Source organism: Vigna angularis, chromosome 10 (assembly GCF_016808095.1).
Source record: "Vigna angularis cultivar LongXiaoDou No.4 chromosome 10, ASM1680809v1, whole genome shotgun sequence".
NCBI lineage: Eukaryota > Viridiplantae > Streptophyta > Magnoliopsida > Fabales > Fabaceae > Vigna > Vigna angularis.
In genome coordinates, this window is record NC_068979.1 from 26,514,371 (window position 1) to 26,528,319 (window position 13,949).

Consider the following 13,949-nt stretch of genomic DNA (forward strand, 5'->3'; position numbering starts at 1 on the left):
TGGCTCAAATGTTATTGGTGTTTGTGTAACCCACATGGAACCTCCTCCTCGACAGACCCAACAGTGGTATCAGAGCCGATGGTTTGTCTTGGTGACCTGGCAAAGGGTATTCAGGTAAGCAAGTTCCGTTAAGATACAAAGGTTGGAAAGGGCTACTCGTGGTTGTGGTTAGTTGGGAATGCTTCCGCTGGAGGGGGAGTGTACCTATGTGGAAGGGACTCACCCTTGAGGGGGAGATGTTGGGTATCCAAGTGTGAGTCCAAATCCCACATTGGATAGAAATGAGAAAGTAGAGCAATATATAAAGATGAAAGACCCATTAATTCATTGCCTTAAGATTTTGGGTAAAGAGTGGTGTCAATCATTTATATAGTTAACTCAAATGTTATTGGACAGGGTAACCTTCTCCTCGACAGATCCAACAAGTCTTACCACTTCAACAATTAAAATTTTATCTTCCTTTTCTCTGTTTTGTATAAAACCACTTGGTCTTTTATTTTTGCAGACCTTTGTCTTGTTACAACATATTGAATAACAAATTAACCATGTCTGATAAACTTCTATTTGATTTGTTATTGACCTTGATATAATAACTATCTATGAATAAAATAGAATTCAACTTTGTAAAAAGGACGAGGCAAACCTGGTCCACGCAACTTATATTCAATTGAGATTAGTCGACTCCTTTATCTACTAGTGAATTATTGGATAGTTTAACACCATATTGAGTTGAAATTGTTAATAAGGAACTACGTAAGTTTTGTGGTATTAATTAATTCTGGTTACTAGTGGTATGTTTATTTAATCTAATATTTGCTGGTAGGCATCCAGTGTTGGTTTTTTAATTGCAAGTTATTTGCTAGTGAGCATATTGTAAAACTACTTGAAAGAAATAAGAAATTTCTTGCTATTGACTAGGCAATTGGAGAAAATAGCTTCAACGCAATTGCCATTTGCTTTGGAAAATTTGTTCATACGAATTGACATCTATTAAGTTTATTTCATATATATTCTTTTATCCACAAAGATAACAATATTAATTATGTCACACACACTCCATCTTCCATCTTCCATCTTCCATCTTCCATCTCGTGTACACAGACAAGCGAACACTAACACAAAAATACTTTTTAAATTTTGTTATTTTAGATTTTTAACCTCTGTTAAATGTTAAATATTTGACGTGATAGCAGAAAACATTAAATTGATGTCTGTTGTCTTTTAATAAACATTTTTTTTCGTATGTAATTATTTATTGATATTTCTTTATTTATTTCAATATTAATTTTTATTTAATTATTTGTTGTACTTTTTGACTTTTTTATTTGTTTGTTAATTTATTTTTAATTTGTTGTGTTTTTTTATAATTTATAATTCTTTAAATATTATTCATTATGTAATTATTTTTGTTTACTTTTTTTGTAGTTGTTTATTAATTTGTTTTGAATGTGTAATGTACTTGAAATATTTTATTTATTTAAATAATAATTATTATGTAATTAGTTTTTTTTTACTTTTTAATTTGTTTCTTATTTTATTTTTAATTTGTAATGTTTTTATTATAATTTATAATGATTTAAGTATTATTTATTAAGTAATTTTTGTGTATTTCTTTCTTAGTTTATTATTAATTTGTATTCTTTATTATTTATTATTTGTTTAAATATTTATTATTATGTAATTATTTGTTTTTTTTTGTATTTGTTTGTTATTATATTTTTAATGCAATTTATTTTGCATTGGTTAATAGAAATGGTTAGAACTAGAGGTGCATCATCTTCTCGTGGTGAGGCTTAATCTTCATCACATGATGAAAGGAGAGGACCTACGACATATGCTCGTAGAAGACCATTGAAGAAAGTCACGTGGACGTCATTCATGGGGATGAGCGTGAGGAGTATATATAGCAAGGGTATCATGAGGATGATTATGTTGAGCAAGAGGATGTTTAGCAGGAGGATGTTCGTGAGGAAGAAGATGAAAGTGGATTCCTAGGAGGTCCACAAGACACCTCCTTGTTTACTTATTACACCGAGCACATTGCAAGGCTGGGTTAGTGTTGCCTAGATGCATCACTCTGTTTGTCCACGTCTTGACGAAATACCTTGCACGAGATGGTCCACGTATGGTTCACATATTCAAAATATAGAGGCAATGTAGCAGAGACATACTCAAGACGATAAACATAAGCACCAAACATCGACTGCTCGTCACAGTCCATCACATTTTGCCATACTTCCATCAAGACATCCCATGCCTCATAATGTGGAATGTGCAAAACATCTGATACGTCTCAGGAAATATATTGCCAACGATATTCATTAAAGCAAGGTCTTTATCTGTGCTAACAACGCGTGGACCACCCTTTGATGTCATGCATAATCCTTTGAACTTTTCCAATGATCAAGTGAAATTATTTTGGTATTCACTTAAAAGCAATGTAAAGACGGTTGTGAATGTCAAACCAGTTGATGTGACTCCAATAATCTCAAGAAACAAAAGACGATATTTGTTCGTCTTGTACGTGGTATCCATCAAGAAAACAATATTAAATGAATTCAACAAGTGCACTAAATCGAGATGTGTCAAGAATAGGTCACTTACCACGTTAAAATCGTCCAAAGATCTACTCCATTGGATGTATTTATCTTTATCTAACATCATCATCAAATGCTGCATTTAAGTTCTCGACCCTCTCAAAGATCGTTTGTATGTGTACCTCGCGTTATATATTTGCTTTATAGTGGTCACACACTAGTACAAAAATTGCGTACAACGTCGAATATTTTGGACTTTTAACGGCGAATTCGCGAACGACGTCATATTAGGAGACGTTAAATTAACGACGAATTTAAAAAATTTGACGTCAAATTAACGTCGAATTTTGTTAATATACAACGTTAACTTAATGTCGAATTTTGTCAATATTCAACTTTAATCAATTTTTTTTGTTTTTTTAATTAATTGTGATCATTTTTTTACAAAATTACGAGACCTAAAAAGCAAAAAAAATAACAAATTTCAGTTTTTGCTATTTTATAAAGCACGAACTATATGAACATGTAGTGTAGTATCAACAACAAACAATAATAACCAACAACAAACAAGTTCAATCAAACAACAACAACAAACAAGTTCAACTAAACAACAACAACAAAGAAGTTCAACATAAAAACATCAAATAAGTTCAACAAATAAGTTCTTCATAATGAAATTGAAAACGAAAAACTAACCTTCAAAAGGTGAGTTCGTCGAAATAAAGTTTCGTCATAGTGAGAGAGAAAGAAGAATGCGCCTATGAAGGACAAGAGCATGAAAATAATCGGTTAAAACAAACAAAAATCATACACAAAGTAATTAATTAACATGCATTTGTATCAAATGAAAGAAAGAGTACATGTGATGCTCGTCAAACTTCGCTCGAGAAAAGTTTGAGAAGAGTATCGCGCGCTAAGATAAAGTGAATGAATTTTCAATCTCTCGCTGAAATTTTTATTTAATTCACTAACCTTTTGACGTCAAATTTAAAAGCCATTCGACATTTTATATCCTTTTACGTCGAATTACAATCTAAACGACGTTTAATAATTGCATTTATTTACAAAATTGTCACTGCTCATTTTTAACGTTGGTTATTCAGTGGTTGGACGTTGAACGTGTGACGTTATAGGTTGTTTTTGTACTAGTGACATTAGCTTCATTATGTTCTTTGAGAGTCAAAAGAATATTTGAGGGCTTTACTTGACTCTTGGTCATGTCAATAAGAATTTGGTGTTCAACAACATTTAACCTCCTAGCGAAAGGATGACCAACTAAAGTCTCTACTAATTCATGGTTATGATAGTCGCACATAACCTTTAAAGCTCAACCCTCTCCTTTAGGTTAACCCCTCAACCTAAACGAACACTCACATTTTCTTATGTCGGATATATTAGGCTAGACATCTGGTTTGTACTTCATACACTTCCCACTTCTTTCACAACCTTACAAACAAATGTCTTTCTTCCAGCTTCACCACTTGCGGTGTCAGATCTTATAAACACGACAACAAATCCAAGGTCGAATGCTATTTTTCGAACCCTTTTAATTAAATTGTCGTGTGTAGGAAAGATTTCATCAGTGAAAAACTTATCTGTATAGTGACCCTCAGCCAGTTCATTTAGGAAAGAAGAAAATTCGAACACAAAACCCGAATTTATTTGAGAATCGACAAATAGATAGTTACCCATCATATAATATTAATTACAACCTATAATAAACATAGTTATCACTACATATTCCTCAATCGAATAACAAGAAGAACACAAATTCTAAATTAAATACTAAAGTAAAAAAAAAACATCACATATTAAAAAACATAAATATATTATAAATTAAATAAAAAAATTAAAAACATTATTACATATTCAAAATTAACTAATAATTAAAAACAACATAACATATTAAACAATATATAATAAATAAAAAATTACAAATATTATAAATTGAATAAAAAATTAGAAACATTAAGACATAAATTCAAAATTAAATAAAAAACAACGAAATTTAAGATCAATTATACTATAAATAAAAAAAATTAACATATTCTAAAAATAATTAAATGCTAAAAATATTATTACATATTACAAATTAAATTATAAATAGCAAATAAAATAACCTTTTAAAATTTAAATAATAATTACAAAATATAAACATATTATAAATGAAATCAAAAGTTAAAAAGATTAAAACAGAAAAAAAAACATTAACTACTAAAAAAAATACAAAAAATGTTACAAACTAAATACTAAATAAAAAAATAAAGACTTATTAAAAATTAAATACAACTAAACACGTATAAAAATAAACTAATAAAGACAATATTAATTAACACATAACAAATAATAAAAAAATATTCAAAACTAAATAACAAATAAAAAACAGTAATATATTAACAAATGATAAATAAACTATTAAATAAATACTAAAAATAACTAAATAATATAAATATTATAAATTAAAAGTAAATTCAGAATAATTAAATAAATAAAATATATAAAAATAAAATCTAAAAAAAACAAAAAAAACACTAAATTTTTAATTAGAACAAAACATAAATTGATGTTCGAAATGCAGTAGAGCCTTAACCGGTGTTAAAAATGCGATTAAGGTTCGCCGATGTTTGAACACTGGTTAAGGTTTACCGGCATTTGAATACCGGTTAAGGTTCTGCCGTAACTTGAAGTTCGACGACCCTTAATTGGTGTTCATAGCAGACAAACCCTTAACTACATTTCGAATGCTGATTAAAGGTGTTTCATGACCCTCGAATATTGATTTCACCACCTTTCTCCTTCTACCAACCACAACACTCACCACTAACATCCGGGACCATTTTCAACACGTCGGGACCATGGGACCACCACCAAAATGCTGGGCCACCATGGGATCACAAAATGGAAGCATTTGTTGTGGTTTTAAAGTATAAGAGGCAAAATAATAAAAGGAAAACTGATAATTTTATTGAGAATAAGCAGTAAATATTTATATTACATAATTTGAAACTAATTTTAAAAAATATCTCCTAAACTAATTAATTAAATAATGCATCAAATCTTTCTAAAAAATAGAGTAAAAATATATTTTTATTTAACTATGACTACTTCAACTAAAATAGTGTTTGAGTCATAAAATCCCAACACCACCATGACTACAGTTTCAGACGCTCTCGCACCAAACTTACACACAAAAACACAGCACAAGAAAAGTGTTGAAGAAGGGGGTGTAGGGTTTATTATTTTATTGAAGTAGCCATTATTGCTGGTCGTTGAAATTAAATTAACATCATTTAATCATCATCACCAATGCAGACATTTGATCGAGTTTATTAAATGAAGGGCAAAAGGTGCACGGAGTTCTTCAACATATGATTCCACGGGGTAACACTTTTTTATTTTCATGTAAAAGACTCTTTTGTTCTTCTGAATAGCAAAGTTGTCAGTCTATCAATCAAATTAAGAGAAATATGTATATACTACTTCAACTTTGCATACAGCTATTGAGACCATTATGGTTTCAATGTTTCTATTTCTGTATTGACTGTCTCATCGTAATGACCTCTATGTCTATATTTGTATTAATACTTTAAACCACACCAGTTTGACAATCATTAACCAGTTGGACAAAACTGCTAATATTAAATTTGATAACAAAAAAAGATAAAATATTAGAGAGCTAGTCTCCAGCCCGGAAATTACAATCCAGTTTCAATTGTTTTTATAGAAAACAAAATAAATTTGTCTTAAAAATGAATCACGTGCATTGCACGGATAAAAAAATATTAATTATTTATAAGTGAATTATTGGATTGAAATTGTTAATAAGGTAAGGAACTAAGTAAATTTTTTTATATTAATTAATTCTTTTTATTAGTGGTATGTTTAGGTGGTCATCCAGTGTTGGTTTTTTAATTGCATGTTATTTGCTAATGAGCATATTGTAAAACTACTTGAAAGAAATAAGAAATTTCTTGCTATTGACTAGGCAACTGGAGAAAATAGCTTCAACGTAATTGTCATTTGCTTTGAAAAATTTGTTTATACGAATTGACATCTATTAAGTTTATTTCATATATTTTGTTTTATCAACAAAGATAATAATATTAGTCACACACCACAAAAACAGACAAGCGACAACTGAGAAGTTGACTCTTGGAGCATTGAAATTGAGCTTGTATATACAATTCTTAGAATATGGATTAGAGATATAACTTAACAATATTAAACTGGGTTATTCTTTTCTTGATGCAACATAAACTGGGTTATTCTTTTCTTGATGCAACATATCTTGAGTCCATATCTAAATAATGGTATCATCTTTCTCCTAATAATCACTTAGTCTATCTGTAAATAATAGTGTGATCTCTGTGTAAATGGTCACTTAGTTCATATATATGAATAATAATATCGGAATATTTATATGATACTTCATTTAGATTTTTTTTCTATTATAATTGTTTGAGTGAATTGTTGTGGGTTAATTATTAAGTTTTATTTTCTAGATTATGGTATTGACAGGTTTTATTTTATGTAGACACGAAGAACACTCATTTTGATCTGGCAATTATATAAATATTTCTTAGTGTTAAGTAAGTATAAAAAAATAAAGACAAACTTAATTGTTTGTTAGCTATTTTTGATGAATGATATTAGTTAATTAAGTATTGTAGTAAAGATTAATACGTTAAAAAAGAAATGAAAGAAGTTAATTTAGTATTTAATATTTCTAGAAGCAATGAGTAATAGATGTATTTATAAATTTTAAATGTTAGGTGAAGTTATTGTTTGTATTTAAGTTAAAGACAAGTGGGTACGATTATAATTTTTAAATATTTGAGAAATTAATGTTTGAAATAAAATATACATATGTGAAGGTTGTTCCACCAACATTTTGTGTATAAATATGGTATTTAGTATGATATATTTTCACACAGCTAGTCTTGTTAAATTGTTGCATCTCTGAGTTATAGTCATTCTCATCATCACCTGCACTTTTACTAAATTCAACACCATGGAAGCAATATTGCAATTGCAACCTCACCTTAATATCAAATCTATATTGCAATTCCAACCTCACCTTAATATCAAATCTATATGCTATCTTTCCCCGAAACCTATTATTTTTCTTCATCAAAATTTTCGTTCCCTAACAAGATCTCGAGTGACTATGTGTTCTTCTTCACCTGGGTACTTCTGATTTCAATTTCTTGATGTTTTTTTTAGTAAAATTGATTTTAACTTTCTTCATGCATTTTTGTGACTTTCAAAAGGGTATATGGTAAATTCATATTTTATGGCTTTTATTTTCTATTTACATGTGATAACTAATTTTAATTTACTCATTTAAATAATTTTTTATATATTGTCATTTGTTATTCACTTGTATTTTCGGATAAATATATAAATGACACTGTTTAATAATGAGATTTGATGGTATTTTAGAAATTCATTTGTTATTCACTTGTATTGTTTGTATTTAACATAAAAAGGAGTACTATAAAGAGTGGAGGGAATTAGAAAAACAGAACTTCTATTTTTGTTTTATTAATTTTTGTATGAATATTTATTGAGGTGTCATGCACATTATTGATCAACTTTGTATAGAGATTCCGATAAAAATGGGAATGATGATGGAGATAAGAGCATAGATTTAGACAACATCCACTACAAGAAACGGGCTTATTACCGACAGATAATTACCGAAGGTCAAGTGTCCTTCGGTAATTTGTGCTGTATCGGCGGATACGAGGCTTCGGTATTGTGCACGATTACTTCACCTAAATTTTGGCTATTCCCTCACTCATTTTCAATTTCAGCAGTTCTCTTTCTCCCTAATTTCTCTCTTCTCTTCCCTCAAAATTGAAATTCAAGGGCATGTGAGGGTACCCCAAATATCTCCTCCTTCGTCTGATTCCCTTTCCTTTGCGCATCATCGGTCCCTTCCATCTTCTGTTGGCATAACGGTGGTGTGAAGAGCGCGAGCATTTCCGGTGGTGGAGCGGGTTCGTGCAATCGCGGAGGGTGCCTCCCTGTTAAGTTCACAATCATTTGTAGAGGGAAACACCTCCGATGGCGACGACAGCGGAGCCAGAAGCGAAGACCTACTGGTGTCACGAATGCGATATGAGCGTGTCCCTCACACTCCTTCCCTCGCCTCTCCTCTGTTCCCATTGCCACACCTCCTTCCTCGAACTAATTGACTCTCCCTTCTCCCAAAATGATGCCGAATCACCCCTCTTTGACCTCATTTTACAGGACGCGCTCTTACTCATCTCCCCGAAGCCCCTCCCCACCAAACGCCACCCTTTCCCCTCCGTCAACGTCACACCCTCGGTCCTTTTCACGCTCGACCCCAACGACTTCGTTTTCTTCGCTGTGTGCAAAGACCAAATTTCCCTCTTTGACGCCGAGGCCAAATAGTTGCCTTGCAAACACCTTTACCATGCTGGTTGCATCACGCCGTGACTCGACCTCCACGCGTCGTGCCCGTTGTGCAGACTTCGCCTTGAGGAAGAGGCGGCACAGGAGGAGGAAGACGAAGGTGACGGCGTGGTGGCGAAGATTCGGAGGGAGCCTCGAGGTGTCCAAGCGCCTTTGCTATACGGTGGTGCTCTGTCTTTTCTTTTCTTTGTCTTGCATCTCTTTTTTAGTGCTAAATTAGACCAAAATTCTGCTCTGATCAACTAGCTTCACTGTAATAATTATGAGAATGAAACTCCAATTTTGATTGGAGTTCGAGATGACCATTGGAGAAAGTATAGAATTTTAGTTCGGTTAATGTGTGTGTTATAATTGTTGAAGAGTGTTATTGATGACCAATCCTAATTTTAGTTCGGTTAATCGTGATGGGTCTGTCCAAGGAGAATCTGAAAGGTCTCATACTGGCTTTGGTGTCAAGTGGGTTCATTACGGCAAGTTTCATCATTAAGAAGCAAGGTCTCAGAAGAGCTGCAGCAGCTTCTGGTGTCAGGGCTGGTCAGGGAATTTCTTATTTTTCTTATTTTTCCTTTAACAATTAGAATTTCTATTTGGAAGCTTGTATTTGGTTATACATGATTTTGTTTTCTTTGCCATTTTGCAGGTTTTGGTGGGTATTATTATCTCTTGGAGCCACTCTGGTGGGTGGGAATGATCACAAGTAAGCTTTCAGTGTTGTTTTAATTTTGTTTTTATGCTTAAAACTTTGTTTTTTAACATGGTAGGAGGGGGCTGCTAGATTCTAGATTTTCTTTTACCTTTTGTCTTGTATTAATAATTGGTTTTGATTTTATCAATTAATTGTCTGGAGTTAATTGGATTTTATTTTTAATAAATTTTTTGAATCTGGTAAGTTAGGATCAACTGACTCGTTTTACATTGTGTAGTGGAACTCGGATTTCATGTTTTACATGCTTTATTATTAGCTAGATGCAAATATTTGTTTGTCATGGTCATTTTTTCTTCATCTGATTTCTTGCAGAACCTGTTTCTGTATGATTTAATGTACAGTGTAGTTTTATCTTCAGTGGCATGCCATTGAAGTTCCAGACACTACACTGTGGTTTGCAATTCTGTTATCTCCTCTTACATCAGAAACAGGAGAAATTGGAGACCATGCAGCTAAAATCTTAACCCCTGGAGCAGCTAAATCAGGCTGCAAAATCAAGAAATGGTTAGAATAAGCAAACTGTTTCTTTGAAAATACAAATTGATATGCATATTACCTTTAGAATGTTTGGAGTGATTGCATTTGGTCCTCTAGATGAGAATGAATCTATGTAAGGGGCTACTGAGTCTTTACCTTCATTACTCTTAAATATAGTAGCAGTGGGATTACTGTATAATATGCAGTTAATATAATATAAATCAGTCATATGTATACACGAATGAAAATTGCTCCTGTGTAGTAAATATACCTTGTTAGATTTATGTAAGAATGTATGAGTGCCCCATTTCTAAGGCCAAGTTGAACCGTTGGCAATGCATAGATAGAAGTCACCATCACACAAAACAATTTTCCCCTTCACCAAATTCTCGTCTAAGGAATGTTGGATGCAAAACCTAAGTAGTCATGGTGTAAGGATACAGAAATAAGACTCACTAAATGTAATTGTAAAATTGTTACCAGAGAGAAAGATTAGATTTTGGTACCTAGATATGGAACTATTGTATCCACCATTGATGTTTGGTGCATTTCCAGCATAAATTAATGGAAAGCTCTCGTTTTTCAAATCAAATGAATTGATTGAAACTCCCTGAATATTTAGTATGATTTATGAGGTTAATTAGTTAAAACAAAGGAAGACTTGCCATTGATCACAATATAAGGCTTCACTAGCAAGGTTAACATTAATTATCACTTTTTTCTTAATGAAGAGTAAATTGAAACAAAAAAGAATATAACCAAAGTGAGTTATGGTAATATAAATATGATGTAAGACCAAAACATTTATACTCTGAATTAGTATAATGTTATTCATAGTAGCTCCTTCATTACGAAGGTCTTCTCCGTGCTTGCAGCTTTTCTAGCATATGGGGGCTCAGTAATAGTATTGGTATTCATTCTGGTCTTCCATTTTGCACCAAAATGTGGGCATACAAATGTGCTAGTTTATATTGGCATTTGTTCATTGATGGGTTCCCTCTCTGTAAGTAAATTAAATGTTTTCTCTCTTGTTAAATCTTATGTTTGATGATTGATCTACACTTCATAGTATACAATCCGAGGAATATGATTTCATGTTCAAAGTAATCTGGTCTTTACTATTCACTACTGTGTTCTAGTAATGAATTTCATAAATAGACTTTCAGCTTCCATACGGTTTTTATATATTTTTTACTTGCATAATTATTTCTATAATAATACTTACTGAAAAATGTTTGCTTTTCACTACAATAATAGTGAGGCTGATCTACGTTGGATTGCTATAATTTTACAGGTGATGAGTGTTAAGGCCCTCGGGACTTCTTTGAAGTTAACTTTTGAAGGGAAAAATCAGTTGATCTACCCAGAGACATGGTTTTTTATGTTAGTTGTGGCTATATGTGTCATCATGCAAATGAATTATCTTCATAATGTTTCTTTTGAAGATTGCCAAGAATGTAAATGACGATTCATAACGATTCATAAGAGCTTTCTATTTACAATTAGATTTTATAATTTGTAGCCTTTTTTCTTCTGGAGATATATGTATTGGAATATAAGAATCATACTTTATTCTTTGTTGAATGACAAAAGATTACATTCATTCTTACCTTCTTCAAGATATATGTTCCGGAATATGATTTAACTTGAAAGGAAATTATAGAGTTCATCGCATTACCAGTTGCATTACAATTTGGTAGAGATTTTAAATGTAGTTCATTGATTCTTTATCCTTTAATCCTGCCTGATTTTTACCGAAGGCTTTTGCCCTTCGGTAATTACCGAAGGCTTTTGGCCCTCGGTAATTACCGAAGGCCAAAAGCCGTCGGTAATTGTTAGCGACAAGGGATTTATCGACGGTTTGTTGGCCGTCGGTAAGCCGTCGGTAAATGTCCTTTTCCGACGGCTTTTGGCTGTTTCCGAGGGATTTCGGCCTTCGGTAATGCCCTTTTTTTTTGTAGTGATCAGAAGATCTTTGTTTCGGCAGGAGGATACCATAATATTCCATCTCTTGGAGAGAGCTAAATATTCTCAGGATTCCGTTGAATATGAAAATAATGATGATTTAAAAGGATCTATTATTGTTAAGAAATTGGTCTTGCAAGATGAAATGCTCCATAATCAGGTTATTACAATTCTAACAGTAAAAATATATTGAATGAAAAAGAGCCATGATTTAACCGTTTTTGTTTTTCTTCCATTTGGAATCAGTTGGGAAGATACAAATGTGAGGAAGAAAACCCTTTCTTCCCTCAGTTCTTAGTCGATCCAATACGTCCTGATCTGCAATACTCCAAGGTTTTGGATTTCTATCTTCTTTCATGCTATGTAAGATCAAAATTTATTTAATTTGTTCCAGTTGTATTTTGACTAATCTACTTTCCATTTTTCTGTGTATTTATTCCTAGGTTCTGCATCCCTGTGCTCATTCCATCAATATAAATAAAAAGATTTGGAATACATATTTTGAGAAAATCCTCCCAGAATTGGTAAAAGCAAGAAATGATGATGAGAGTATCATAGAATTGGTACAAGAAAGAAATGATGATGACTCTGGATCTATTGCTGATTGTGACTCTCTTTGCTTACAGGTACTGTTAAGATTCAATACTCGTTTTCAAGTCATAGTGCTCACAAACATAAATTCTATACCATAAGGTGTTTTATGAGGTGAAAATACATGAAATATTTTTTATTGTTACATTTCGAATACATGAGTTATTTTTATATTCATTTCCATGTCCTATATTAAAACAGATTATTTTGTTCTGAAATCAACATTTTATTAGAAAAACTATACATCACTTGGTGAGAGATATTCTAATACTATGTGATGAAATAATTCTACTAAAATTTTACAACCTTATGAGTTCTTTTTTCATAGTTTGATACAAATATAGATCATTTGTTCTAATGCTTCATAACCATTGCAGGCTCTCTCAAAGATAATTCACTACGGCAAATTTGTTGCTGAGGCAAAGTTCCAAGAAGTCTCTTCTAAATATGAAGCTGCAATTAAAGCAAAAGTAAACTTTTGCACAATTAATTAATCATATTTTCTATTGTGATTCTGAATATGTCCAAGTTATTTAATTTTCTGATGTTATATTATTTTGGACCTCTTTCAGGACAGGGAACTACTGTTGGAGTTGCTGACAGATAAAACTGAGGAGGCGATAGTGAAGAAGAGAGTAGAACTGAAGGCCACAATATTTGGCCAAGTGGTGCAGATTGATGAAGCATACAATGTAGTCAATCCTACTTATAAAATCAAGCCAAGTTTTATTGTAGAACTCTTTGAAAACAATATTATACCTCTTAGTAAAGAGGTGCAAGTGGAGTACCTGTTAAGAAGACTTGACTAAACAAAGAGATGGTGACCCTGGCATAGGGTTTTGATTGTCTTTCCTTATCATTAAGGGTGTTTTAAGAAACTTAAGTTTCATAAAATAAAAGTGTGTACTATTATAATTTTAAATATTTGATAAATTAATAATATGTTTGAAATAAAATATACATATATCAATATTTTGTATTAAAATATTGGTACGGTATATGATATTCCACGCATTGCTAGTCTTTTTAAGGTCTGGTATTTGTCTTTCATTGTCATTATCAGCTTCACTTTTATGAAATTCAATAAAAATGGAAACAATATTGCAATATTGTATCAACTTTTTACCTTGATATCAAATTTATATTCTATTTTTTTCAAAACCTCTTATCTTTTTCTCATCAAAATTCTCTTTCCCTAATAGGGTCAAGTGACTATTTTTTTTTTCTTCTTC

The 13,949-nt window shown here is 31.7% G+C and overlaps 1 protein-coding gene across 5 annotated transcripts; it reads left to right on the top strand.

The window, feature by feature from the left end:
* The first annotated feature begins 8,042 nt into the window (after window positions 1–8,042).
* Window positions 8,043–13,562, top strand: LOC108334942 (chorismate mutase 3, chloroplastic). 5 transcript variants are annotated; one of them, XM_052869003.1, is made up of 11 exons: window positions 8,043–9,141; window positions 9,369–9,512; window positions 9,619–9,675; window positions 9,997–10,188; window positions 11,037–11,164; window positions 11,456–11,618; window positions 12,149–12,286; window positions 12,373–12,459; window positions 12,570–12,752; window positions 13,095–13,187; window positions 13,290–13,562. In XM_052869003.1, the coding sequence occupies exons 6-11, from the start codon at window positions 11,592–11,594 to the stop codon at window positions 13,524–13,526; spliced, it is 765 nt and encodes a 254-aa protein (XP_052724963.1). In that variant the 5' UTR covers window positions 8,043–9,141; window positions 9,369–9,512; window positions 9,619–9,675; window positions 9,997–10,188; window positions 11,037–11,164; window positions 11,456–11,591; the 3' UTR covers window positions 13,527–13,562. The 5 variants fall into 5 exon arrangements, with proteins under 5 accessions (XP_052724963.1, XP_052724961.1, XP_052724962.1 ...); XM_052869001.1 differs by having other exon boundaries at window positions 11,456–12,286; XM_052869002.1 differs by lacking the exon at window positions 11,037–11,164 and having other exon boundaries at window positions 11,456–12,286.
* The last annotated feature ends 387 nt before the right edge of the window (window positions 13,563–13,949 follow it).